At 35.5% G+C, this 27,579-nt stretch overlaps 1 protein-coding gene across 1 annotated transcript in view; it reads left to right on the forward strand.

The window, feature by feature from the left end:
• The window catches only part of LOC131044704 (uncharacterized), a 50,888-nt gene that overhangs the window by 19,934 nt on the left and 3,375 nt on the right, over positions 1–27,579 (forward strand). Inside the window, exons 2-6 of the mRNA XM_057978090.2 lie at positions 3,302–3,416; positions 3,639–3,706; positions 20,300–20,359; positions 20,671–20,829; positions 20,970–21,116. Of these exons, the coding sequence (XP_057834073.1) occupies positions 3,302–3,416; positions 3,639–3,706; positions 20,300–20,359; positions 20,671–20,829; positions 20,970–21,116 (549 nt within the window). The remainder of the gene's footprint in view (positions 1–3,301; positions 3,417–3,638; positions 3,707–20,299; positions 20,360–20,670; positions 20,830–20,969; positions 21,117–27,579) is intronic.

A 27,579-nucleotide genomic window follows, 5' to 3' on the forward strand; every position in this document is an offset into this window, starting at 1 on the left:
TGAATTTAAAAATTCAAATAATAGGAAAAAGGCTAATTAACTTTCAATAACTCATAAATTGATTTGTTTTAATTAATTAGTGGATTAGAAGAAATGAATTAAATGGGGGGAGGATCAATTAATTTAGATTGATTAATCAAAGGGGACTATTGAAATGAACTTATTAAATAAATCCTTAGATTTATTAATAAGTAGATGAATAGGGAATTTAATCAAATTGCTAATGAATTCAATTAAATTGGGAAGGAGGATTAATTAAATAATTGCTTATTTAATTAATTATCTTCAGACCATTTTTAGATGTATACACATATATTATTATAATTAATATACAGCTGTTCCCAGAACATGTACATATAATATTTTTAGATTTTTATATCTTATTATATTTAATATGTATGGCTGTTCCCTTGCCATCCCAATATTCTATAATTTTTTTTTGTTACCAGAAACACATCCCCTCATCGTGGAAACTCAAAGAAACCATTTGAAAGGTATCGACTTTCAAAGTTTGATACCTTTGCGTGCAAGAAGGATCAGCTTGGTGACATGGTGCCTATGTGACAAATACACTAATCTGGTGCCTATGTGGCATTGAGGTGGTAGGATGCTGATGTGGCAGCTAACTATACCTCTAATGTTTCAGAATTTGTACGTGTAGCAGGTCATGTGGTTTTTGGTACTTTGGCATAGTTTGCAGGTACATGGTTTGCATAGTGTACTACCAAAGAGTAAAAAATGCAATGCACCTATTTTGCACAATGCTTTAAAGTTTAAAATAATGGAGGAGGTGCTTTTTAAAACAATACAATAGATCCTGCACTTTATGCATGGAGTACTTTAAAAAAGTAGAGCTCCATTTTTATTGAAACCTTGTTTTCGACGAGAAACATACTTACCAATTTTTTTTGTACTTTGTACCTCGAACGCGACTGCTCCATACATGTAATAACAGGGAAGAATACAGAAGACTCCAAGCAAGTGTGTCCAACCTGGTTATGTTTACTGTCATATCTAATAGTTTGATGCTTTCCAGATACAATTGCAAAGTCTTCCTACAAGATATACCTGCGCAAACCAATGCAAATTGTACTGACCCCATTAGCAAGCTTTTAATTGTTTGATCTGGATGAAATAAAGGCTGAGCCTAGTTGATATGATGCTTTGGGATACAATGGCGAGCTCCGAATGATTCTACCATTCACCAGATCAACTAATATTGTAGCGCTATCAACACAAAATAAAATTTATCCTAATACATCATGGTTTTGATACTATGTTAGATTCGTAAAGCAAAATCGCTGCCAACACAAAATAAACTTTATTCTAATACATAATGGTTTTGATACTATGTTAGATTTGCAAAGCAAAATCAACCCAAAATTAGACTGCTTAGAAATTAGCTATATCAACCCTAAACAAAAGATTCAATTTAGAAGCAATAGCTATACTATTCTCATTGATTAATTAGCAATTCAAGAGAAAACATATACACACACACATGTATGTATACATACATATACATATATGTATACATATGTATATATCATATATATGTATGTATACATATGTGTATACATGCATAACATATATATGATATACATATACATGTATACATCATATATGCATGTATACATCATATATACATCATATATATATGTATATCATATATATGCATGAATATACATTTACATGTATATGTATATATAGATGTATACACCTATATATATATATATATATATGCATGTGTATATGTATATGTATACACGTACACACACACGCATATATGTATATGTATACATGTATACACATATACATACATATATATATATATATATATATATATATATATATATATATGTATGTATATAATTGTAATTACCTAAGTAAACTTAATAAAATAGGTGTAATAGAATTTTAGACCAATAGTGTGTACTAAACCTAGTGCTTCCTCCATGTTTTCTGCATATACATATGTATGCATGCATGCATGCTTCGTCCATGTTTTGTGTATGTATGTATGGACTACATACATACATACATATATGCAGAACACACACACACACACACATAGGCATATTTCATCCATGTTTTCTGCATATACGTATATACGTACATACATACATATATGCAGAAAACATGGATGAAACATGCCTATATATATACATATATACATACATATATGCAGAAAACATGGATGAAACATGCCTATATATATACATATATGTACGTACGTACGTACATACATACATATGTGTGTGTGTACATACATACATACATATATGCAGAAAATATGGATGAAACATGCCTATATGTATATATACATAAATATATGAATATATATATGTGTGTGTGTGTTTTCTGCATATATGTATGTATGTATGTATGTATATAGTACATACAGACATACAGAAAACATGGAGGAAGCAAGCATGCATACATACATATGTATATGCAGAAAACATGGAGGAAGCACTAGGTTTAGTACACACTATTGGTCTAATATTTTATTACATCTATTTTATTTACTTAGCTAATTACAATTCTCTAATGCCCTAGTAAGCTACATGGAGAGAAATGTAATTACCTAAGTAAACTTAATAAAATAGGTGTAATAGAATATTAGATCAACAGTTTGTACTAAACCTAGTAAGCTACATGGAGAGAAATGTAATTACCTAAGTAAAATTAATAAAATAAGTGTAATAGAATATTAGACTAATAGTTTGTACTAAACCTAGTGATCTCTCCATGTTTTTTGCAATCTGGGCATGAGGGGGTACCGTGGGGTTCGAATTTGGAGCCTTACCATTATTGGTCTAGTGTGTTATAACCACACCCAAAGCCCAAACAGTAGTTTTTTGTGACATTTCAATCTTTTATGAATTTCAAAATTTCAAGTCTTTTGTCGAGTTAAAGATGAGTCCAAGCAGACTCTTTGCTTGATGAATCCCTGCCTTGCTACCATAAATGAAGCACAAAAATGTTGTATCAATTTATTGATCTTTTTAAAAAAAAAGAGACTGTCCTAGTGTTAAAGAGTTTTTTGAAGACAAATGTTAATTCTTCAGCTCAGTTGTAACAAAATTGGGATAATGTTTTTATGGTATGCCTTGGATTTTTTTCATTCAGATGCCTACCCTTGAGTTGTTAAATCAAACATCTTATTGTAAGGATTAGATAAGAGATATTGCTTTCTTTTTGTACGGTTTTCAGATTAGCATCTGCTGTTTTTATTTCCACCTATCTCTAACTTTCCTCACCAGTGATCTAATTCGGTATGCTAGTTTGATATCTGTAGCTATCTATTCCTTTATCAACAGCCAGCAGTCTAGACGTTGTGCATCAAGTTCCTGAAGGGCATGTTGGGGCCTATTGGAGGGGTGGTGCTCTTCTGAAAACAATCACTTCTCCAGGTACACATTTGTGGCAACGACTATGCAGCACCCAGGATGCACTTTTGACTGTTTTTATTAATTAGTTAAATATCAGAATACAAAAGATTTTTTAATTTTCAATTAATTAATAAATACACTCAAAGGTGCATCCTAGATGCTGCATAGACATTTTGCATATTTGTAGCCATGACTTTTTTTTACAGTGTTTTTGTTCTTCTTTCTGATCTGTCTTCATTTCAGGTTTCCATCTTAAGATTCCTTTGTTGACTCGATATGAGCCAATTCAAGTGACCATTCAAACAGATAAGGTAAACATCTTCACTGTGTGTCTCAAGGAAAAGAAAGGTATGCGGAGTAAAGATAAAAATGAGACCATAAACTTATATAGTCTCTTCTAGACATTGTCATACAAGATACAGTAAGAAAAAAATGTTCCCATTTCTCATATTGCCGTATGTATTATGGATCCAATGAAAAATAATCAAATTTGCTATGATAGATCTAAGTTATAGTTTTCTTCCTGTGGGATTTCTATTGTTTTTCCTCATATTATTCGTGTCTGTCAACTGAAATTTATAATTAGGATTCCTATAAGTACTTTTTTCATGAGAATTATATATCTATTTTGCTACTAAAGAAGTGGTAATTGTTCTTTCTCTTTTCCCATTTTAATGTTTGTGACCCTAAAATCTAATTTGTATTGTGAAATAGTGCTATATATTGCTAAATGCTGTTAACCATTTCAATTAGTTTTCTTATTATTTGAGACTTTGTGAGAGGATCCCTTTATAGAAAATGTATCCCATGCCTTAACTGCAAAAAAGTAAAAATTATTTGCATCAACTTCTTGATGGTAGAAAATCTATTTTTAGATACCAATATTACCTAATTGAGCTTGTCCAAGCTGATTCTGCTGTCTAGCTTCTTCACCTTGGGAATATCTTTAAGCATACTTTTGTACATTGATAGACTTAAATCCTTGGATTATCTACGTTAACTTAAGAGAGATATTGATCTTTAGCAACTGCTCTTTTGGGAGGGTTGATTTTTTCATTTTTTGGGTCTTATGGATATTGAAGTAGTTTGTTTTAGTTGATCAGTTTGCTTCTTCAATCTCCCAGAGGCTGTATTGATGGCCTTTTTCCATGCACATAGTCCTTGAATGCCCCTCCTTGCCTTCTTTGGTCATTATTACAAATTGTAGATGACACATCCATTTTGCCTATCTCCAGCACCATTGGTCACAGTGCTTGAGGATCCCTTTTGGCTAGCTAAGGGGTGCTTCCACGGGTACTTGTTGAGATGGATCACTGTACACCATGTAGTAGCAGGACCTTCCGGTTTTATTCTCTCTAGGAAGCAGGGAATGAGAAGCACTTTATTTTTAGGTGTCTAGTCTTCTATGAGACTTGGGGTAGGTGTAGGTATCATTAGCTGCATAGTGACTCAAATATTTCTCTATCTACATTTTTCTGCTACGCTGATTAGAGTTAGTTGGCCTTTTTTCTTCAAGAGGCTTGTCACTTTAGGAATTCAGTTTAGACCCCTAGATCTGTTAAGCTGATTACCTCCTGTTGGCCCGTCATAGATGTTGAGGCTGTTAGCACCCTCTGGATACTAGTGATCCACACACACAAGTGGCAGCTTAGCAAGACAATGTTCTTTGTGGTTTACTAGAGATCTAGTCTTCATTTACATTCTAGGTGTTGTCTATTTTCTTTGTTTTGGTGAAGAGGGCCTCCTAGATCCCCTTTCCTGCTGCCTGAGCTACAATAACATGTGCATGTGACCAGTTTTTCTTGACCTCTAGAGGTTCATTGGTCTTTGATAAAAAGATGTTCCAGGATGAGTATTCTACTTTCTCCCAGGATGTGCAGCTTCCTGCCCTTACCATTAGACATCACCAGATCCCGCACTGTCCTTCCCATGGTGGTTCATGACGGTCTTATTGGTTCTTCTGGTCTGATCCTTGCTACACACATGAGATAGAGGTGATTTGCAGTCTTGAGGAGTTCTTTGCTCACATGGCTATTTTTCCTCATACTTGCAACATACTGTTTGAAATTTATTTGTTTTATGTTTATCCTGTCTAGTTTGTTTACTTTGTTTTAGCGTTTAGTTATTTTTAGCAGCTAGAGTTCTTTTCAGCATTGTACTTTTGTAATGTAATTGAATATAATATTTAACTACTAGCCTGTTTTGTTTGTTTGGGGATATTAGTATGATTTCTGTAATTGAATTTAACGTTTAACTACTAGCCTATTTTGTTCATTTGGGTAAGACAAAAAGTTGGATTCCATTAGAGTTCCTTGAATATTTCACATTGGAAAACATTCAGGATTTCCCAATTGACATGGTGGCAAATTGGAAAAAAGTGTTGGTATGAGCTAGCTAGATTGTGGAGATTGGATATTTAAAACTTTAATATAAGTTTTAAAAGAGGTCATGTGAGTGATGAGATGTAGTTGAATAAGATAACTAGAATAGAAAGCCCCCTATAATTAATGCAGGGGATTCATAAGTGCCAGTGGGAGGAACAAAATGTGCGTAGAAGCTTTAACCCATTTTGTGAGAATGTTTCAACTGCCTCCTGCTCTGCAACTGCCAAGTCCTAGCTGTGAAGAAGGGGTATTTGACCATGATAAACCGATGACCGAGGTTGAGCTCAGAAGTGAGAAAGTTGCAGAGATGTAGAATAAGAAGATTTCTGTTCATACCCTAATAGATGTTAGAAGGACATGAAAAGAGCTAGGTGGAGGAAAGGAATATAGAGAAAGAACCATAGGAGCAGCAGGAAGAACCAAGTAGGGCCTGCTTAGTATTTTTCCTAAACATAATATGGTAAAATATCAAAAACTAATTGAAAAAGAAGAAATCTTGCTGCAGAAAAATTCAATTTTTTTGTATGTTTAGGTCAAAACTCATTTAAGAAAGTCTTCAAGCCTATTTGAAAACTATTTGGGTGAACAGTGGCATCATTGAAACTCTATGTAGGATGCTAAACCAGGGATATTATGACGCCTTCATGATTTTCTAATATGGCGAGAATGGTTTTAGTCATTTAGAAGAAAGGCCTTCGGTATTGTGGCCAGTCCTGGTTTAAAGCAATATCATGGATGTTTGATATTGAAATCGATAAAGTGAATGTCTTTGGTCACCGAAGATGGTTAGAAATCAGCAATGTTCCCTTACAGTTTTTGAGTTTTTTATTGGCTTGAATTGCTATAGTTCTTACGAGATGTTTTAATGGCATATTCCATCTGCTATTTCTATTCTATAATATAGTATCATTTAGGGTGTAAGAGCAATCTTGCATCAACCAAAAATATTTTCTTTCGTGTTTGTTTTGTTTTGTAGGTATCTTAGTGTCTAGGAGTGTCACAACCATTTTGTTCTCACAACAGTGTTGATTTTTTATTGCATTATCATTAAGTAGATTAGAGTTCCAAACAATATTTCATTGTGCATTAATGCATTTGTATTATGGTGGTTTTGAATTCACATTAGAGCTACATGTGCTTGTATTCTATCAAGCCATGTCATTGCCAAGGGTTTTCATCTGGATTAATGTGGCGTGTCTTGTAATCCTAACTTAAGGAATGTTTAATCCATCTCTGTACCACAGACTTGAATCTTGTGCCAATTGATAATGTCATTCATAAGATTATTGGTCCTAGGTAGCCTCATGATTAGGACATCATTGAGTTCTATGCTTACATCTTGCCACACTATTCACAAGGGGAATCATCTACTCATTTACTTGAGGATCAAAGGAGAATTCACCTTACATTGAACCTATGAATTCTAACACGTACAGAGGACAATGAAGTACTTTTTTTGGTAGTGCCAAGACATTTCATCCTTTCTTGCCATAAAATAACATCAGTTCCACGTTGGAAAACAGCATTCACTCACTGAGAACGATAGCAAACCAAGGGTTAGAAGATTAAAGAGCATAATATATCGTAGTATGTATATTAGCACAGAAGATAGTTCTTGGAGAAAGCACACATTGTTTATGCTTGTATTTCACTGTAATTCAAGACCTAGATCTTATTTTGATTGTAAGCCCTTTTGACATAATCTATTGATGTATATTCGGTCTGAGTAAATGAAGTTGCTTGTTCAGTTAAATGGTGATTAAGAATATTTGAGTTCTGCTGTTGTGCGATTTGAGTATATTGTTGTTGATAGCTTGCATGGTTGGATAGTCTTAAATTCAACCCCATGTCCATGACTGCATCACTTTGCCTTGTATGACTGCATAGGCAGTTATGCTACAGATTAAAGATCATTTTCCTAAAGTTGTGAAGATTATTCGTAAGGGGACATCCTTTGTATATGATCATTTTGGTTTAGTAGGGTTCTTTGAATGCTTTTGCTGCAAACAATCTGGTCATATGAAATGTTTCTCCTTATCTGGTTAAATATGATGAGAAGAGGAACAAATTTAACTGTAAAATAGGTAAAAATGAGACAGTAGTTTCCTAATCAGCAGATCATAGAGGCTCCTTGAGAGGAGAGTTCCCCACTCCAAAAAAGTTCCATCTTTGTTCCTCCAGAGAAGCTGACAGATGCTATTTTCAGTCTTCATAAGTCTGGTAATGGTTTGACAAATATTGTTGAAGATACATATGATCCACTTGTTCAGAAATTGAATGATATTATCTGAGTTACTGGGTTCGGCCCCCTAGACCCCTGGTACTGGTCCGGTACGGTTCTGGTTCAGGGTTCAGGTCTGCTTCGCCTGTGGTTTGGACAGGGTTCGTGGTTCACATGCCTGGTTCAAACCAGGGCGAACCCAAGAGGACCCAGGGTCGAACCCAAGAGGACCCAAGTCGAACCCAGGGGTCTGACAGCCCAAAAATGGATTTTTTTTTTTTCTGAATTCCACCACATAAAAAATTAAAATGACCCTATGTCTCAAGCCACACACCTATGCATTGTACAACCAAGAGAGAAGCACAAGTCTGTACGAAAGAACAAGTCAGAAAACACAATTCCCGTACGGGAGAATGCACCTTGATCAGAATTTTGACTTCTTTGGCCTTGTTCCTGACGTCTTAAAAAAGCAGAAAATTGATGCACGCCATGGAGTTCCGTGTGGGTTTGAAGGTTGTAATTTGGTGTTGGCGGCGGGGGTGCTGCCCCTCGACCCCCCCAGGACCCTGCGAGGGGCGCTGCCCCTTGACCCCGCAAGGGGCTCTGCCCCTTGAACCCGCTGGGGGTGCTGCCCCTTGAACCCGTTGGGGGCGTTGCCCCAAACCCCCATTAGAGAATCCATTTGATGATCAAACTTTAAATTGTTGAAAGTTGAAACAATGATACTTGAATATTTAATCATTTTGATATTAAACTTGATGTATATGATGCTGTTATGGTATGATCATGATGCTATGATTACAAGTTTATGTTGGTTTTGTTGTTTATATGATGCTATGTGACATGCTAATCTTAATTCATGCTTATAGGCTGCATGTATATATAATTTACATGTTTTTGTACTAACGAACCCAAACGAACCCAAACCCCTTTTCAAAATTTTGTCGTACTGGCATACCGGGTTCTTCGAACCCGAACTGGTGCCTGAACCCGAACCCGAACCCGTAACTTAGGATATTATGAATCAGGGTAGTGTCTTATCAGAGAAAAAGGGCCATCAACAAGACAGAGAGTTCCAATGAGGTGAAGACTATACTAGTGAAGAAGAAAGTCATTCAAAAGGAGGGTTCACTTAGGCCTCAAATGATCTATAGAGGGAAATTGTGAGAAGAAAGATTAAGATGGTTTCTGAGACGGGTGAAAAAGGAAACACCTGAAGCCTTGTTCTTGCTTCATCTAAAACACAATTTGAAGAGTCATCTAAAATATGTATTGAAGAGTCACATCGGGAGGATGGATGGCCTGAAGCAGGAAAAGGGAAAAGCAGAAGTCCCTTTGATTGAAGACAAAGGACGTCCTCAAAAGTTACAAAGATGACTAGATATATTGAAAGGTTGTCAAAACCTAAAAATAGCTCTAAAAATACATAGTGAATAGCCATGGTGGGATTGTTTGGGTCCAAGGACAAGCTTTATTTTTTGATATTGAAGATTGTTGAAATTACAAGTGTAAGCTATGATGTATTATTAGTACATTTGGAATGCTGCTGAGCATGTTGCTACAGAGAATTCCCATGGAAAAGGTAGTGCTGTGGTTTTATGTCTTCAGAAAAGGAAGGATGAGACTGTAGGCCCTTGCAGATCTCCTTGTCACAGGGCATTTGGGTTTTTTCTCAAAGAAGATTGTGGTATGTTTGGTGTTTTCTCATTTTATGTTCTAAGAATCCAAAGAATCATCAAGAAAAGTCTCAGTTGTGAGATTGATTTGCAGTGCACCTCGAAATAAATCCCATAGATTATAAGGGCAGACCTCAGAGGGAAAATAAGACAAATTTGGAGGCAACATATTTCATAGGAAAGGAATGGACTATAGTTTTGGTGTAAATTTAAGAGAATATCAAGTATTGAAGATCCTTTGTGTGGAGAGAAAAATAATAGTTAAAGTGTTTGGCTCTCATGTGGCTCTTATGAGTAAGTTAAGAGATACAATCCACTCAACGTTGGATATATTTATATTTTCATGAAATCATTTTATAGTTATGTAGGAAATTGAAGGAAAAAAGGAGTGATCCATTTTACTCCTTTAGGTAACCATTTGATTCAAATGGAGTTCAAATTGTACTCTAAGATGAAGTTTAAGTTTAAAGGACTCTATAAGAAATGTCTGATATCTCAAAAACCAAAAGCGCTTCAAAGTTTTCAAGACTACTTTAGCAGTCCTTAAAACAACAACAGATATGAGTCGTCCAGTTCAGATCCAGGAAGGCGCTTTTAGTGCTACTAAGTGTTCATGATAATTTATGGTAAAAATAAAGATAATGAAAAGAAACAAAGTACTGGATAGAGTTCAAGAGGACTTTAATATAGTTAAAGGAAAATTGTTTCAAAACCTAAAAATGTTGAATCCCCTAATATGGTGCCATCAGAATCAGGGAGGAGGTTACTTTTTTTTGAACAAGAAGGCTCAAGGTATCAAATTTGATAAAAAATAAATTGTAAAAGGGAAATGACTAGGGATCTAAGTTAATTTTAGAATGTTTGAGGTAAAAAATTATAGCGAAAGTGATTGAAACAGTGGGATCTAAAAAGAGATTCTATCTTTAATAGGACTGATGAACAAATTCAAAAAATAGGAGCATTTGTGAAAGGATTGTAACTATAAAGACTGATATGGAAAAGCTCTAGTGTTGGTGAAGGCCATTATTAGAAATGAGACCTTATATGCAATTAAATTGATTAGTCATGAATCTGATGAAAGATCATCAGGGGTGGGCAAATTCCTTGTTGAGTTATATAAGCCTGATTAAAAAATGGATCATTTATGAGATGTTGCAAATATATGCATGTGCATTAGAGATTGGTACTTTGGGGCCTGAGATAAACAAAAAGTTATTAAACCTATCTGTAAAACAGGAAACAAGTAACTCTAAGAATTGAAGGCCAATCACTTGATCGTGTCATATAAGTATTTAGTAAAAATCATTGCTAGTAGTATTTGAGACAAAAAACTGAATTTGTGGAAAGAAGATACACGCCTGACAACCTTGTTACAACTTAGGAAGGGACAGAATGGGCAAGAAACACAGGACAAAATGTTTGTGTGCAATCGATTAATTCTGACAAGCCATATGATAGAGTTGAATGGGGATTCAGTTAGTGCTGAAACCAGAAGGTTTAGGAGACAAATTTGTTAGAATGGTGATGTGTCTTTTCAAATGTGCATATGCTCACATTTGGAAATTATTCACGGGTATTCAATTTATTTGTGCTACAAAGGTTGAGTAGGTGAGGTAGTTCTGTGGTACAAGCCCTTTTTATGCTAGCAGCTGAAGCAATCCATACCTTCTCAGTACTAGTGAATTCAGGCCTCAAGAACAACATATTGATCTCCCAAATGATGACTATCTACTTGAAGTTCAATTTTCTTATAATACCTCTTTGTTTTGTGCACTTAAGAAAGAAAATATAGACAATCTAAAAAAATGGATATATATTGCAGTACATAATGATCAAAAGACTCCCTTCTGATATCTCATATATTAGGTTGGTGTAATGATCCTCCTTAGTGGTTGAGAACTTGAGGGTGGCAGAGTCATGGACCTAATGGGATTGGAAGATATTGTAGTATCCCACTTTCTTATTTCATTTTCAAGGAATTGTGGAACTGACTGGAGCAAAAGGTAAAGAGTGAGCTTACCAAGTGGTTTGGTCATCCAATTTCAGGAACTGTCAGGTTCCAGGTTTGTCAAAAATTATTTTATCATACAGTACTGTTTATTGTTCATGTTCTCAGATCTCTTATGGACATTTTGAGGAAATGAATAAAATTGTCAGGTGATGTTTACAGTCAGTTGGCAGAGGTGTAAAGATGAGATGTGTAGTCAGTTAGAAGATTTGTTTTAGGCAAGTGACAAAGTGGGTTAGTATTGAAGTATCTAACATTGCAACCTTCGAAATGGATACTCAAACAGGTATGGACAAACACCATAGAAAGTACTGAAGGAAATATCATATTTGAGTCCGGAATAGGCCTTTAAATCAATATGGTGGAACCTTCATTATAAACACAAGTCTTTCTATCGCATGAGAGGGTGTTCTGTGGCAGTTTGGGCCAAAAAATAATTAACATTTTTGAGGATAATTTTTGGTTAGGCAAATCTTTTGATGAGGACCAATTTAAAATGAGACTGTTATCACATAAATTGCACCCTTGCTAAGCTCCTAACCTACCAATCTAGTGAAACATGAAAACACTCCAGGGTCCGTGGGTTGCCCATAGATCGGAGTGAATCTCCAGAGGGGGTTGGTTCCCTTGCTGCAATCACCTAAGCTGAACTTGAATTTTTGGGAAAAGGGAAAACAAATGACATGAAATGAACCTATTTCAATTGGGGTGATGCACTGAATGAGTTTCAGGATTTATACTGTTGTTTCTAACATACATGTACTCAATGACTCAGCTGTAACATAACACAAATCAAATTTTCTATATACCCATGCATAAGTGTTTCATAGGGAGGTGAAAATACTAACATTTCAAGAAAGAAAATGGAACTTTCACAACTAGTTGCTGTTTGTACCAATCACACAACACGTAACCTGCAAAGAGAGTATGCCTTATCCTGCCTAAAGGTGCTGAAAGAGACATATATTAAATAAAATATATAGAATTTCATAGAAACCATTTATCTATCATGCATTTTACACAATGATACAGGTTTTGAGAAGGTAAATTCTCTGAACTTTATTGAGGAGACATGCTCTTTACAACTGTGTACAAGTCTGAAAATCTGAATTTCAGTGAGTTACAATGCCATCATCCATCCATGGAGGAACTGGCTTCAGATTACAAACATTGTCTAGAAAGGAAAGAACTAACTTATTTTGCTCCTAAGCATACTATTTACTCTTCTCTCATGTAGTAGAGAAACTGGGACATGTATTAAAGACAATTGATGGCTATTGCTGCTTGTGCTGACCATTTGACCTGCATTCAGGTGTTGGAAAACTAATATTCCTACTTTGACTGCTTTGGAGACTCCATAATTCTGTTTGTTGAAGACTCCTTGATTGCTTGGACTTCATCCAGCTGAAGAATCTCCTAGATGCTTGGAAAAGTAAGTGACTTGATCAAACAGTCTCCTAGATCCTCTCATCTAACTGGTCTCTATATGCTTGCAACCATCTATAACTGCTCATTACTTATTCTAAACTGCCACACTCCACTCTCCATGCATGTAGGCCATGTGAAAAACAAGTTTGAGGATGCTTTTCTTCTTAGGATGGCATGGGAGAAACCTAAGGATAGTGATTGCCATATGTTGTCATCAAGACCTTCCTTATCTTCACATTCTTGCCTTCAAGGTTCGCCCTCTCCATATGACTGTCATTATGATGACAGGTTTTCCTATTACTTTCATTACATAGAATCCTTTGGCTAGCATCATGAGAGAAAAGATAACCTTCAACCCTGTTATCAACTCCCAACTATCATTGTTCCTTGATAGCATGTTGTCTTCTCAGCTTGATAGAACTCTGGACTCTTTCATTGTGACTGGCATGAGAGAAAAGATATTATGACTCTGTCATCAACTCTTAATTATCATTGTTCCTTGATAGCACATTGTCTTCTCAGCTTGATAGAACTCTCGACTCTTTCATTGTGACTGGATTTGTCTCCTTCTCTTACTGTCTTGTGCATTCCAAGGTGAACTTAGATCTGCTCTTCTTCAGTTTCACTCTCTTTGTCTCTGTGAAAACTATTGCATGCATCATAACCCTCTTTGTATTCTGTCTTTTGCAAACCCTACTGTCTGCCCATGATAGTGCTTTCAAAATTGTCATAAACTTAACATCTCTTGCACTGTCATCACAGCTAGATATTCTGTCTTTTGCAACAGTTAAGACTTCTTGCAATTCTTGTTCCTTCTACCCCAATGCCAACAATTAAGCCTTTATCTTCTTATTTATCACCAGATAATCTTCTGACTTTCTTTCAGGTCTCAGATTGATTGAATTTGTTGATTTTCTTTAGCAGTTCTCTTTCTGTTCTATTTAAAGGCTCCTGTCTCCTCTCATTAGACCTAAGCTTTTGATTAAGCTCAGAAATCTCTTTCTGGAGTAATATTATAAACTTTTCCATTTCTTTTTTCCTTGACTCAGTTATTAGAAGTTATTTAACACCAAAGCCCTTTCAAATGACTTGATGCAATCTTCTTCACTCTGTTCTACAAGTTTCTTGTATTCTTCATTCTCATCTTTTGAAGGCTTCAATTGCCCCTCTAAATTGAAAGCATTCTCCTTAAGGCATTTCAAATCTGCTTCTAGTCTAGTTGATATAGCCTTATCATTCTCTGACTAATCTTCTTTTGGAGCCCTAATTTTTTATTTCTTGCTCCATAAGCATTGATTATGTATCGAACTTATTTTCTAATCCTTTTATCTTAAATTCAGCTTTTGCCAACTGCTCCTTCAAGCAGTTCATTTCTGTTAGTGCCAAAGCATATTTCATTATCTTCTTCTGGCAATCTTGATAAATTTGTGTCATCTTTGAATTTTAAGACGTCAAATGCAGATTCACTGAAAGACATTCTCTACATTGTTGTTTTTTAATCCAAAATCCTTCAGTTTTTTCTGCTCATTAGATGAGTCTAAACTATCCTCAAACTGCAAAATTTCTTCAACCCCCTTTTGTAAGACTCCATCATAATCAATACGGTGGACAATCTAACCAAATCCATTCTGTGCAGATTTTACATAGTGAGCCTCAACATTCACCATTTTCCTTTTCCATGTTACAGCTCTCCGGATCATAATCCCTTATTTCTCTTATTAGCAGGATTATCATTTTCCATATTATATGTGAAACAACAGCAATGAATATACCATCTATGAGCTGTAGAAAGTGAATCCCACACAGCTTTTGCAGGTACAATCACTAGTCATCATTAGTGACGTAAAATTGAACATCAGCATAGTAATGCTGAAACTAGCAATGCTTGAGCCATTTAATGAACCCTGAGTTATGCTGCACAAAAATAGCCCCAGCTATCATGAATGTCAGACCAAAACAAAATTCAATGTAGTTGCTTTCTTCATATCCATCATGGCTCTTCCTTCACATCTCTATCAATTGTTTACCTCATGTGGACTATCATCTCTATTTTTTGATAGTTGTAAGTATCCTTTTTTCCTTGAAGTCTTAATGTTCTTTAGTCATATCCACATGACTATCATAGTCTTAGACTGTCCTCTCCTACATATCCTTGAAGGACTGTCCTATCTATCTCTCATAGTGCCCTTTTAATGCACCATTGCCTTCATAACTTCTGCCCTAAAAAGTACTGTACTATGACAATCTGTGTATGCTGAAGGTCTCTCTTTGCTATTTGTTATGACTGTCAGCAACCTTGTCTTTCTCTTGCTATATTTCTTTCTCAATGACCCTTCACTATAATATTAAGCCTTTTGTTTAATATTTATCACCATATTGTGTATACCAGCATGACCTCTTGCTCTCACTGTCATGCTTTCATCTTCTAACAAGGAGCACTGTCATACTATCTTACTTCTGTCATATTTTCCTTGTATACTTCTGTGCTTCTCCGTTAAGAGTGTCCTACAGAGTGATATCTCTTACTCAATGATAGTTGTTACTATTCTTTATAGCATTGACTGTCACCTATAAAACTCTGCCATGCAACATGTCCTCATTATTATCATATCATGTTCACATGTGATGATTGCCATTTGACTGCCCTTATTTGCTGCATTCTTGATCTATTGTATACCTCACTTATAACTGCTCTCTTTCACTGTGGTTTGAAGACCTTAAGGGAGATGACAAAGTGTTAATGATTATCCTGCAAACACAGATAAATCTTCTTTCACCTTCTGTTGCTGTTCACTTGACATTTTTGGTGACTGCTATATTCTGTATTCTTTTGGTTTAGTTTTTATTTTGCAATGTCACAAAACAAGCACCTTGACCATAATGCATGCTCCTCTACTGTGAGAATCTTTATGACTGTCATACACATGGCTGTCACATCATTCTATCCTGTCTTTTAGCTAGCTTCTAGGCTTCTTGACAAAAAGGCTTGCGCTTTTTACTTCTCTGCTCTTTGGCATGGCTCTCAACCATATTGTCATCTGTCCATCATGGTGACTATTCATTTCTTCGCATTTACAACTGTTCCATGCTTATGACAAGCCATAGGCTCTTAAGACCAAGACTTTAGGCAAGGCTATTGACAGCCGAAACACACTGTTCAACATGATTTAAGCAATGAAGTTAACAACCAAAACCTTCTTAACTTTAACCTCAAAACCAACACTGAATCCTTTGATGATGAGATAAATAGATAGGCCTGCTATGTAAGGTCTTCTCTTAAAAACCCCTGCCCTCTGTTCATGTAAAAAATGGAACTCGCTGCTGCCCTTTTGTTCTGTAGTATATATGTTATATCTATCATGTATCTTGCATCCTTGATAAAGGCCTTCCATAGTTGTATGCTTTCACTATTTTAGAATGTAAAAAAACATGGAAATAACACTTTTCACGCCATAAAACATGAAAACCCTTGTCATTTAGCACAAACTCCTTGGTATTATCTACTGTTTGATTCACTGCTTTTTGCTAAGGCAAACAATGTAAATTCTATTGAAATATGGAGGTTCAGAATCAAGGGGATTCATAGATTATCCCTCAAAATTTTATGAATCAAACAGAAAAATCTTCAAGCATGTAGACCTCATCAAACTGCAGAACCTTATAGACTTTCAAAAGTAGCCCTACACAAACCTGATGAAGTGCAGTATGTATCTCATGTAGAACTTTCATTCTGAACATTTGGGCACGTGGATGTGAGTTGTTGCTGACTCATGAGATCTAATTCTCCTCCTGCAACATTTCATATCCATTCTTCATATTTCTGCAATGCGCTACACACAGGGACAGCAAGGAGCTGATCTCACACTAAGAAAGGAGACCTCTTCAAAGTAAGAGACAGAAAAACCCTAGCATTTTTTATGCTGCGTGAATGAAAGAAAGGTAATAACAAAATTAAGCATTTTCTCTTTTTCCCTCTCTTTGGTGGGTGGTGTTGAAATTTGTCAAAGACAGACAAACCTCTAATTTTTTCTTTTCTCTTATGCGCCTAAGATCCATTTTGTATTTAGCTTGAAAACTTTGCAACAGATAGCCCCAACATGACCAAACGCATCTAAAGAGAACTTATGAAGTTATTTTAGGTCAACAGAGACACAAGCTTCCTTGTCAGGAGAAGAGAACTTATATCTATATTTAGAAATCCCTTGGGGTTGGGCAGAATGCATGTTTTGGTTTTCTCAACTGGAAGGAGGATTTAAATGTTGTATTAGCAATTTAGCACTCCTCTACATAAGATTGATATAAAGTGACTCTATGACCTGCCAAGTAGGATATTGGTGTAGATCTCAAAATTGAATGAAAGCTGGGAAGTGGCAGATATCTCAAAAACTTGGAACTGAATAGATAACCTTTTGTTGTATTCTTTCCTTGAAACAAAGAAATTTTGCTTTAGATGGCAGCTATCTGATAACTTGAAAAAAGATCTAGAATGAAGGTGGATGATTGTCTTTCTGTATCAGTCCTGAAACAGTCAAAGTACGTGTGTTGACTTTTCTCAACTTGCATGGAAATATGGTTTTTGTGGTGGTTAATGTTTGCCAAAATAAAAATAAATTGGAATGTTACTTGGACTGGATTTACTTATGACATAAAGCATTCTAATTTTTTGGTATCTTTTGGCTTGTTTCTCCACAAGTGTACTGTGCAAGATATGGTACAATAGGAATTTGAATAATCCTTTAACACATTGTCCCAACAAATGTCCAAAGTCGGATGTAAACATTTTTTTCCCAATTTAAGGGCGACCTGTCACCCTACTGACCGCACTACGGAAGTCACTCTTATCTTGCACTTGACTGGAAATGAAGTGACAACAAGATTAAAGAGACATTCTCAGGATAGGTCATTTTCCAAACAAGTCAACCTACAAGAGTTTAGGAGTCGTAGGAGGAAGACTAAAGATCTGACCTCTCCCATTTGATGATGTCTGGGTAGAGGGCAAGGTAGATGAGAACAGGAGAGGAAGCTCTATAAAATGTGTTGGCTGCTGAAGGGGATATCTCCATGACTAAGTTTGATAACAAGAGAACAAAAAAGTAGCTGGTAAGAAGCAATGTGAAAGATTACTGAAGGGAGCTTTGGTAGTGAGGAAAGCTTAACAAGGTGTATGGAGCATGGGGATGATGGGGGACAATAGAAAAACATGACCAGTTCTGATGGTTCACAATCCACCGAAGTTGATAAAGACTGTCAACCCACACCTACAAAGGAAAATCGGATCGATAAACATGTCTAATATATTGATAGATGAGGTCTTGAACATAATTTTTACCATGAGGACATTTGGTCAACAGAGGTAACAAGTTAGGTCATAGCTATATCGGCAAGCAAGGCTGAATATAAAACAATCCAGTGAATTTCAAGGGGAATCTATTACTCTTATGTAGTACTATTGGCTTTGATAGTAAGGAAACTCAAATAGAAGGGCTGGCTGAAACCTCAAAGCATTCTCACATTGCTGCACCCGATAAGGAAAAAGACTTCATTTCTAGGGTAACCGCTTCCCCTTTTGATGCTTCAGATTGTACTTTTGGTGTAGGGTCTAGCCTGGCACTGTTTATGGTTCCTTGGACGCAGACTTTCTTTGATTAATGAGAGAGTGGTTTTCAAAGAGTGTAAAGGACAGAGCTACTTGTGAAGAGCACTACCAAGGAGGAAAAGTAGGTTTAAGGCTACTAGTAGCTGGATGATTGTGTTTGTACAGCCCCAACAAACCAACTTTAAGGCCGGAAAGAACTACTCTAACACTGAAAATTATCATGGACCAAAGTAGGATTTCAAATCTGACAGGGATATTCCAAAATTGGCATAGACAAAATGTAGGAATTCTTTTGAATTAGCAGATTTCATTAGTGGTGAGCCTGATGCTGCAAATATTATTACTGTAGGTGAAATTGGTTCATCTCCATGTAAAGTTCCTGGGTTGCCCATGAAATGCGACATAACTGGAAGAAGACTCTAGTTTGTTGATATGTCTACTTGATATTTATGTATTTTTAAGTCTTTAAGAAAACATGGCTTATTTTTTGGCTTTTTTTTTTGAGCTGGCTACATCCAGCAAGACATGATACTTATGAATTATGATAGAATGGTTCTTAGTAGATGATACATATATGAGAGGATATGTGATAATCTGTGAGACATATAACTTTGGCAGTAGTGGTAATTGATATGTTGTTTTTTGCACCTTTTATTGACATTGTAGCCCCTTTATAAGGGCATAAGTTTTTGTACATCATTTAATATGAATGTTAGTAAAATGAAGAGGAATACAAAGCTTACAAGAATGCTAGAAGACATGAATTTCAAATGAGCTGTACTGACAATAGTGAATTATGAGGATCAGCGAACCCATTGAATTGGTATAGAATCCATTCTTCCATGCATTATCTAAGCACATAGAAATAATTCTCATTATACAGAAAACATATTCAGAACAACGAGATTAAATTAGGTTATTGCTTGATAAGATCAAGCAACATGTCTTTACAACAGAACCTATTGAGAAAATTTTAAGGAAAAAAAGAGTAATGTTGATGTGTGACTAAAAGAGCATTATAAGAGGGGTGTTAGGAGTATCTATGTCTATTTTAGACATGCAATGAAGTGTGTAATAAATTTATTTTGTGTATTTTGGACATACAGTGAAGTGTGTAATAAATTAATTTTGTTTATTATATGTAAATTACTAAAAGTTATTTAAAAGCTATCTTTCCAACCATATTTCCTACCTTCATGATTAAAACATTTTGCAAATGTAGTTTTGTTTATCAATAGCACGTGTTTGTTTCATGTCCCATTTCTTTTCGCTTATGGTGCCTAACTTTTAACATCTTTTAACTTTATCACCAGAAAAATTAAAAAAGGGTTCGTAGTAGTTTGGTTGTGATTTGTGCAAGACTTTATTTAAGCCATTGAATAAAATATTGACTCTATTATTCAAATTCTTGGTGGGCATGAAATTGAAATACAAGTTCAGGGATACATAATTTGTTGAAAATTCTTAATGCATTCTCTCGAGTCAAGTTTAATGTTGGAATCTCTAAATCAAATTTCATTTCAATATATATATTGATATATTGCGAGTAATTTTTTTAACCTTAATCTCTCTTTATTGTTTTGGAGGACAGGTAACTAACATACCATGTGGTACAAAGGGTGGAGTAATGATTTACTTTGAAAAGATTGAGGTTTGTGGATACATTTCAATTGTAATGTAATGTACTCGTGCCTTTTATCATGAACCTGAGAACATTTAATTATGATAGTACCGTGGAATTTAAAGGCATAAATTTCTATTATAGAAACGTATCCTATTTGTTATGGCCTCAGATTAGGTAGTGGCCTATGCACTAAGCCTATATGAAAGAGGTCCACTGTGTGATGTGCACTCAGTACGGGTTGGATAAATTGTGCCTGTCTTGATCAATGCATACTCTATTCATTAAGTAGTTTAAATTTTTTATTCTCATTTTAAAAGACGTCGTTCAAATTTGTGCAGGTAGTGAACCGTCTTCGAAAGGAATATGTTTATGAGACACTACTCAATTATGGTGTGAAATATGACAAGACTTGGATATATGACAAAATACATCATGAAATCAATCAATTTTGCAGTGCCCACACTCTGCAGGACGTGTATACTGACATGTTTGACCAGGCAAGTTCTATTTACAAGGCCGCATTGAGACCCTTATTGTTGGTTTGAGTTGACTAGAGCAGGGATATAATGCTTTTTCAGATAGGCATCAATTTTGGAGTAGAATATTTGAAACAATACGTGGATTTTGATTTGAACAGATTGATGAGAAAATGAAAGAAGCAATTCAGGCTGATTGTACACGCTATGCCCCTGGCATCGAGATAATTGGTGTAAGGGTGACAAAGCCGACAATTCCAACAAGCATTGCTCGAAATTATGAACAAATGGAGGAAGAACGCACAAAAGTATGAATTTCAAATGCAGTAATGCAATAGTCAGATTTATAGCTCATTTGATTTCATTTAATATATATGCATTGATGAGTTACAAAAGATTGGTCCAGAGGTCTAAATTATATTTGTGTAATGAGATGAGCCTAATTGTTCACTTGCTGTTAATATTATTTGTATTTGGAACATACATAGAAGAGAAATTCTATATGTTTTTTCTAGGAAGACCATATAAGAGAAAAACATAAGTCTTCTAGGAAAACTGAATGGAACTTAAGCATGTGATTATCTTAGGAAGAAAGAACAAAAGATAAGGGCATGCAAAGTTTTATAAAATAAGTGCATGCTGAGGCTAGAGTGTTTTAGGTGAAAAATGTAAATAAAGCCATGCAAAGGTCAAATATTGCATTAAGAAAATGAAAAAAAAAAGACGAAGGCCAAAGATTCTTGTAGGGGAGTGATGCAAAGTTTGTTTTGTAGGAAGCCTATCTATAGTTGCATGTCTATATTTAAGAGAGGTATTTCGTATTAGAACTTTTTATAATAGTTATTTCGTAAGGCAAAATTTTGTGCTCCAGTTGACCCTTTCGTTCAGACATTGAAGAATACTTATTCACAATTGTGAATGGCTTCTTTGAGACAATTAGTTGTTCTACATAGTTTTACTGGAGTAGGATTTTGCTGCCTTTTACAATGCAAAGCTCATCTATCAATTCAGTATAATATGCTTTTTGAGTTAATTATTATTTCTATAAGTTATAGATATCAATGTGCTTTATTCAGTGATTTGAGAGCAATAGTGGAAATTTCATTCATCAATCAGATTTTTGTTTTGTTTCAAGGGATTTATATATTGTATTTCAAACATTTGTTATTTCCATAATCTTAGTATTTCAGTATGGTTCATTTTAGTGGTTTTAGATGCATTTTATAATATTTTTTACAATTTTCCATGTAATCTTAGAAAAGGGGGTGTTTATTAGGGACGGGGGGACCAAGGGCCTAGATTTGGGGATGGTGGTGCAAATATTTACTGTACTTGGGAAAAATAGTTAATAAAAACGTGTGGGAATACCAAATGAATCTTTGCAATACTAAACATACAAGGCGTTGAGCAATGAAAGTACTGAATATTAGTATATTTATATTATATTGGAAATTTAAATACAATTATCCAATGGGCCAATCCCTCTGATCATCCCCAAAGTCCACATCAAACTCCTCATCACTTATATTGTTGAACTTCTCAAGGTCAAGCTCCTCCAAACCAATACCAACCAACTTTGTTTGTGCCACATCAATATCACCTTGGCTGGATCCTTGGCTCTACATCTCATCAGGCTATTGGACAATCCTTATATGTAAGCGTGTTATGGTCAATGAGGTGCAAGGTGTTATGTACATCTACAAGATTCTTCTCCCTCTTAGAGGTAAGTCTGTTCTGAATAGAATGGAAGAATCTATAAGTAGACCAATTCCTCTTAGTGACAAAAGGATTAGAAGCTTAAGACAATAGACAAATGGCTATTCTGGTTGTCAAGGAATTGGGTCCATGTATAGTCCACCACAAAATTGGATCCTCATGTGCCAGTCTCCATATTTAGCTCGGTCTCCTCATCATATCCTTTAAGAATGGCAAATTCCCCACTTTCATCTCAATATCTTTTATAGGGGTAACTTTCTTCAGACTTTTGCCTATACTACTTCGGGTTCAATGCATAGCAACCATATGCAAGAGAGTGTTGAACTTCTCCCATCTATTATAGAGTGGCTGAATATGTTTATTGTAGAATTATAACGTGGGGAAATTCTCTTGTACAATGGCCTTCATTTGGCCAAGCAATATTGTCAATGCACTCGTATCTAGTGACTTAGAAGATTTGAGTAATGATGGGACAATTTATCTAACATCAACTCTAAAAGTATCTCTTTTCACCAACTCTTTTATTGCCCTCCCTTGCTTTGACTTAGAATCAGGCCATTGAGTACACACTAATGCCATGGCCATTAGTTGCAATGCCTCTTGCAACTCAAGCATCCTCTCCAAGAGAATGAAATACGATGCATTTCTAGTCTTTTCAAGTGTCAAAAACTCCTCCTTGGAGAAGATCCTAAAGAGTGCATATGAAGTGTGGTAGTTGCAAATAAACATCTACACATCTATAGCATCATTGACTACCTCTTTGACCAAAGTAAATTTTACTCATGTTGTTGAGTGCATTATTCATGGCATTCACACAACGAGCAGTCGACAAAATATGCTTGTAGGCTGTCTCAATCAATTTCCTTGCAACCTTGCACATGTATGTTGCATCAATTATTTCTTGCACCACATTTTTTGGCCCAACCTCCTCAATAGCATTTGCAAGAATTTGAACTAAAATCAGCATCCTTGCGGTGCTCTGAACAAGCAAGAATCATAAGAAAGTGAGGGCCCTTTGTATGTGTGGCCATGATGTTTATGATTGGGCAGTGTGTGATGTCCATCCACCTATCCATGACTTTGCTGCATCCACTAGTGACTTATGTAGCCTTCATTTTCTCCATTAGAATATTAACCTCGGAGTATTCTTATCCAAGATTGTTGTCCTCAATTTTGTAGCCCTTGGTACCAATATGATGGTTTTGCTCTTATCATCTTTGCCACAACTTCCTTATAAGAAGAAGAGTGAGCCACATAGAATGGAATGACAGTGGCAAAAAATTTTTTTGCCAATTGCGTCGTCTGCTTCATCCTTATTTTGCACATTGAATAACTCTGCCACATCTCTACTAATCATTCTACATTTCCCCTACGCTTTGCTGCCCTTGAATTAGATGGAAAAGTTCAAAGCTGTGGCTCTTAAAAAGTTCTAGTACTAGTGGGAGTAAGACCTTTATGGCAGAGCAGTAGCTACAAGTGTTTGCTCTCTACCACAACCTCACAGTCTATTTATTTCAGTTCTTCGTTTGAGTGACAATTCCTTACACATCTTTACATCTTTGCCTCAGACATGAAGGACGTGTGCATTAACTCTTCTACTGCTGCCTTGAAATTCAAGTTGACGGAAATGAAATTTCCATAGTGGAGTGGTCATTCCCCTAGTTTTTTATTGTAATTTGGTTGCAAATTGTCTTAAAGGGAATTTCTTATCAAATTGGCTCTGGGCAAATTCTTCTCCAAACTTGGAAGGGCAACTAAAATATACACTACTGATAGAAGTAGTTGTCTCATTGAGCCCCTCAGTTGTATTCGGAGTCTTAAATTCTACCCCCATAGGCTCTTGCTGACTCTGTTTATCACTCATGCTGTGAGAATTATAATTCATACTGATGCTGCAACAAATGAAATTAAACCATTATGAAACATACGCATGTCATGTCATTAAATTATGCATGGGCTCAAGACAAAGATTTTCCTTTTTTTATTACTGTAGGTTGCATGAAGGGCAGAAACAGAGGATTCGCAGAAGACAAAAAATCCTAGTTTGGTTAGTATTAAATATTTAAATCTTAATCAGCTATTTAATAATTTATGCAAATTTTCAAATAATTTTTTTTAAATTAAATAATATTAATTTAATAAACAAATTAAAATAATTAAAACATTGCTGTTGTAAATGTGAAGTTAATACTAGAAACCCTAAATATTGTTTTGAGGGTTGCCTAACTGCTGGTTTTCCAACAAACCTATAAACAACATTTTATAACCATATATGATTCTATGCATAATTTATTGTATATTTAAATTGAAAGAAAAAACAAAAAAAACTGTTACATAATCATTGGTTTCAGATGTAGCGATTTAGGAATGAAAAATTAAAATAAAAAATCCAAATCCCAAACAATGAAGGGCCATGGCTTACTTAAAACTTAAAAGGATTGATGGTAACCGACTTGATTGATGTGTTGAAACTTGAACACTTGGCACTTGCTGCTCTCCTTGCTATGCTTTCCCTCTCGCCAATTCTCTCTCTCTAGCTGTGCAACTTGTAGCATTGCTCAATGCTTTCAAGCTTTAATAGTGATTTGGAGCAATGTTATAGGACTTTGACTTGGTGTGGACTAGGAAGCCCAAAATAGGACTCAAACTCGGGACTCCGCAAAAAACATGGCTAGGACTTGTCAAAGAAGAAAACCGTAGTTTTACAAAAAAAAACAAAACGAAATTAATGCATTTAGAGAACATAAAGAGCCTAATTTAATTATCAATTTGTCATAATTCAAATATTACACATGTCATATGATCTTCAAACATCTAATATTTGAAATCTCATCATTCATGTTCATAGTTTCAAACTTTCAAATGTATAACAGCATCATAAGTTTATAAATGTTTACATATATGATATGTCAAAATGAGAAAAACAACCAAATACAATCTACAACCTCCTCTTTCCTCTCCTAATGTAACTCAATTTTTTAGGCCTCGAACTAGAAGGTGCTACGATATCTAAATGATGATGAGTTGTTTCTTCAAAACTGGCTTCATGCTCCTCCATTGCATCCAATTCTGTTGCTTCTGCTTCTGCTGCATATCTCTCCAATTATGCAAGGTTTTCTTTAGTAAGGAGGACATCATCATCATTTTGTTCATTGACAATGCATTCACCATATGGATCAATATTAAACAAGTTGATGGACTCGTGAAATGCCCTCCACCTTTCTAGTTTGAAGGCAAAGGTTGTATTGGACGAAGACAAGATCATTGAGGTGCTGCTGGGTCAACCTATTTCTCTTCTTTGTGTGAATGTTCTCAAATAAACTCCAATTGCATTCACACCCAAAAGCACTACATGGCTGGGACAAAATATGATCGACATTTTTTTGAAGATTAGGTGTGCAACACCATAGAATTGGATACATTCTGACTCATCATTGCTGCTATTGCTTCCTTTGTCTTTGGCCTTTCTTCTTTTCTCAACTCAATCAGCAAGAAGGGTGAGGTATTTTGGCAATGTGGTATCTATTAATTCCTACTTTCATCCATTTACTGCATTAAGTACAAGTGACCTCACCCTTTTTATTTCCCGGTATCCCATACTTCCATGCAAAGTCTTTTTTAGATGGCCTTGACTTTGAAGTTGACATTGTTGTTTCAACATGAAAAAATAAAAAAGTCAATACGGTTTTGTAAATAATCAGCAAAAAAATGATAATCAATCATTTGAAAAAAACAGAATTAAAAAACAAGCTAAAAATACTAGGAAATAGGTTATGAAGGGAAATGGGAAATTTTTGGCCAGCATTTCCCCCAATTTTTCAAGATTTTTCTGATTTTCAATCGAAGAAAACAAAAAAAAAAAGAGAATAAAAATCACTTATTTGTCTCTATTCCGATCTTGTATCCTCCTCTTCTTCACTTCTTTCAACCCTATTTCAATGTGTAGACCTGTTTTGGGCAACAAAGAGCAAAAGAAATGAAATAAAACCAAAAAACAAGTTCTAAAATGTTGTTGGGTGTTTTTTGGGAAAGCCAAGAGGCTTGAGTCGGGGCTCACGAGTTTGAGTCTAGGATTCACGTGAGTTACTCAACACGACTTGGCGATTCATAGCTTGGACTCTCCAGGTTTTGGCTCGCAAGTTGACTCGGCGAGCCCTAGGACTCACGAGTCCCATGAGTTCTTGCTAGGACTAACCGACTCCTCAATCTATGATTTGGAGTGAGTGTGAGGTGTTTTTATGGTTTTTTGTGGAGTGCTTAGGGCATTGGTGGGGCCCATAAATTTGTAGGATTAGAGTTGGGAGCATGAACATCAAGAAAAATGTTTTTTTTTAAAAACAGAAACTTTTTGGAGGTGTTTGGTACAGGGATGACAAGCAATCTTGGAAGTGCATGAGAGATGTTTGGGTTTTTTCTTAATTCTTAAAGTCCCCTCAACATTCCCAATAGGGGAAATGTTCTGGGTATGTCTCTTGCCTAGTGGTAATGGTTGGGGGCTGAAGAGGTGTAAAGGTGGGATATTTCCCAGACCTAAGTCTTGGGCATCCTTGTTCTGGAAATGTAATTTTTCTAGGGGAACATGTTGCCTTGGAACACTCGTTTTTTATGTTGAAAACTTCATTATTTATCAGATATTTTCTTTCCAGAAATTACATTTCAAAATTTTCAGACAATTTCTCTTTCCAAAGTCCATAGAGGTCAACTTGGCTCATTTGAGCGATATCAAGGTTGTGATATCAGAAGCCTTTTAAGCGATAAACTGATATCTAGAATGGACTCGGATTAAGAACGAGATGAAAGAGCCCTGCAAAAAGTCATGGAGAAAAATTTCAAGCATTTTAGTTTAGAATATGGTTAATATGAGCAGCGATTTGAAAAAAAAGTCATAATTCGTGGAATACTACTGCTCAACATTAACAACAGATCCTCTTCTCTCTACCATTCACATGGCGCTGCAACATTAAATACTAGCTTGCCGGTTCGGGTTCGAAGAACCAGTACGGCAAAATTTTGAAAAGGGGTTTGGGTTCGTTTGTCCAAAAACATGTAAATTAT

The sequence above is a fragment of the Cryptomeria japonica genome, chromosome 3 (assembly GCF_030272615.1).
Source record: "Cryptomeria japonica chromosome 3, Sugi_1.0, whole genome shotgun sequence".
NCBI classification, from domain to species: Eukaryota; Viridiplantae; Streptophyta; class Pinopsida; order Cupressales; family Cupressaceae; genus Cryptomeria; species Cryptomeria japonica.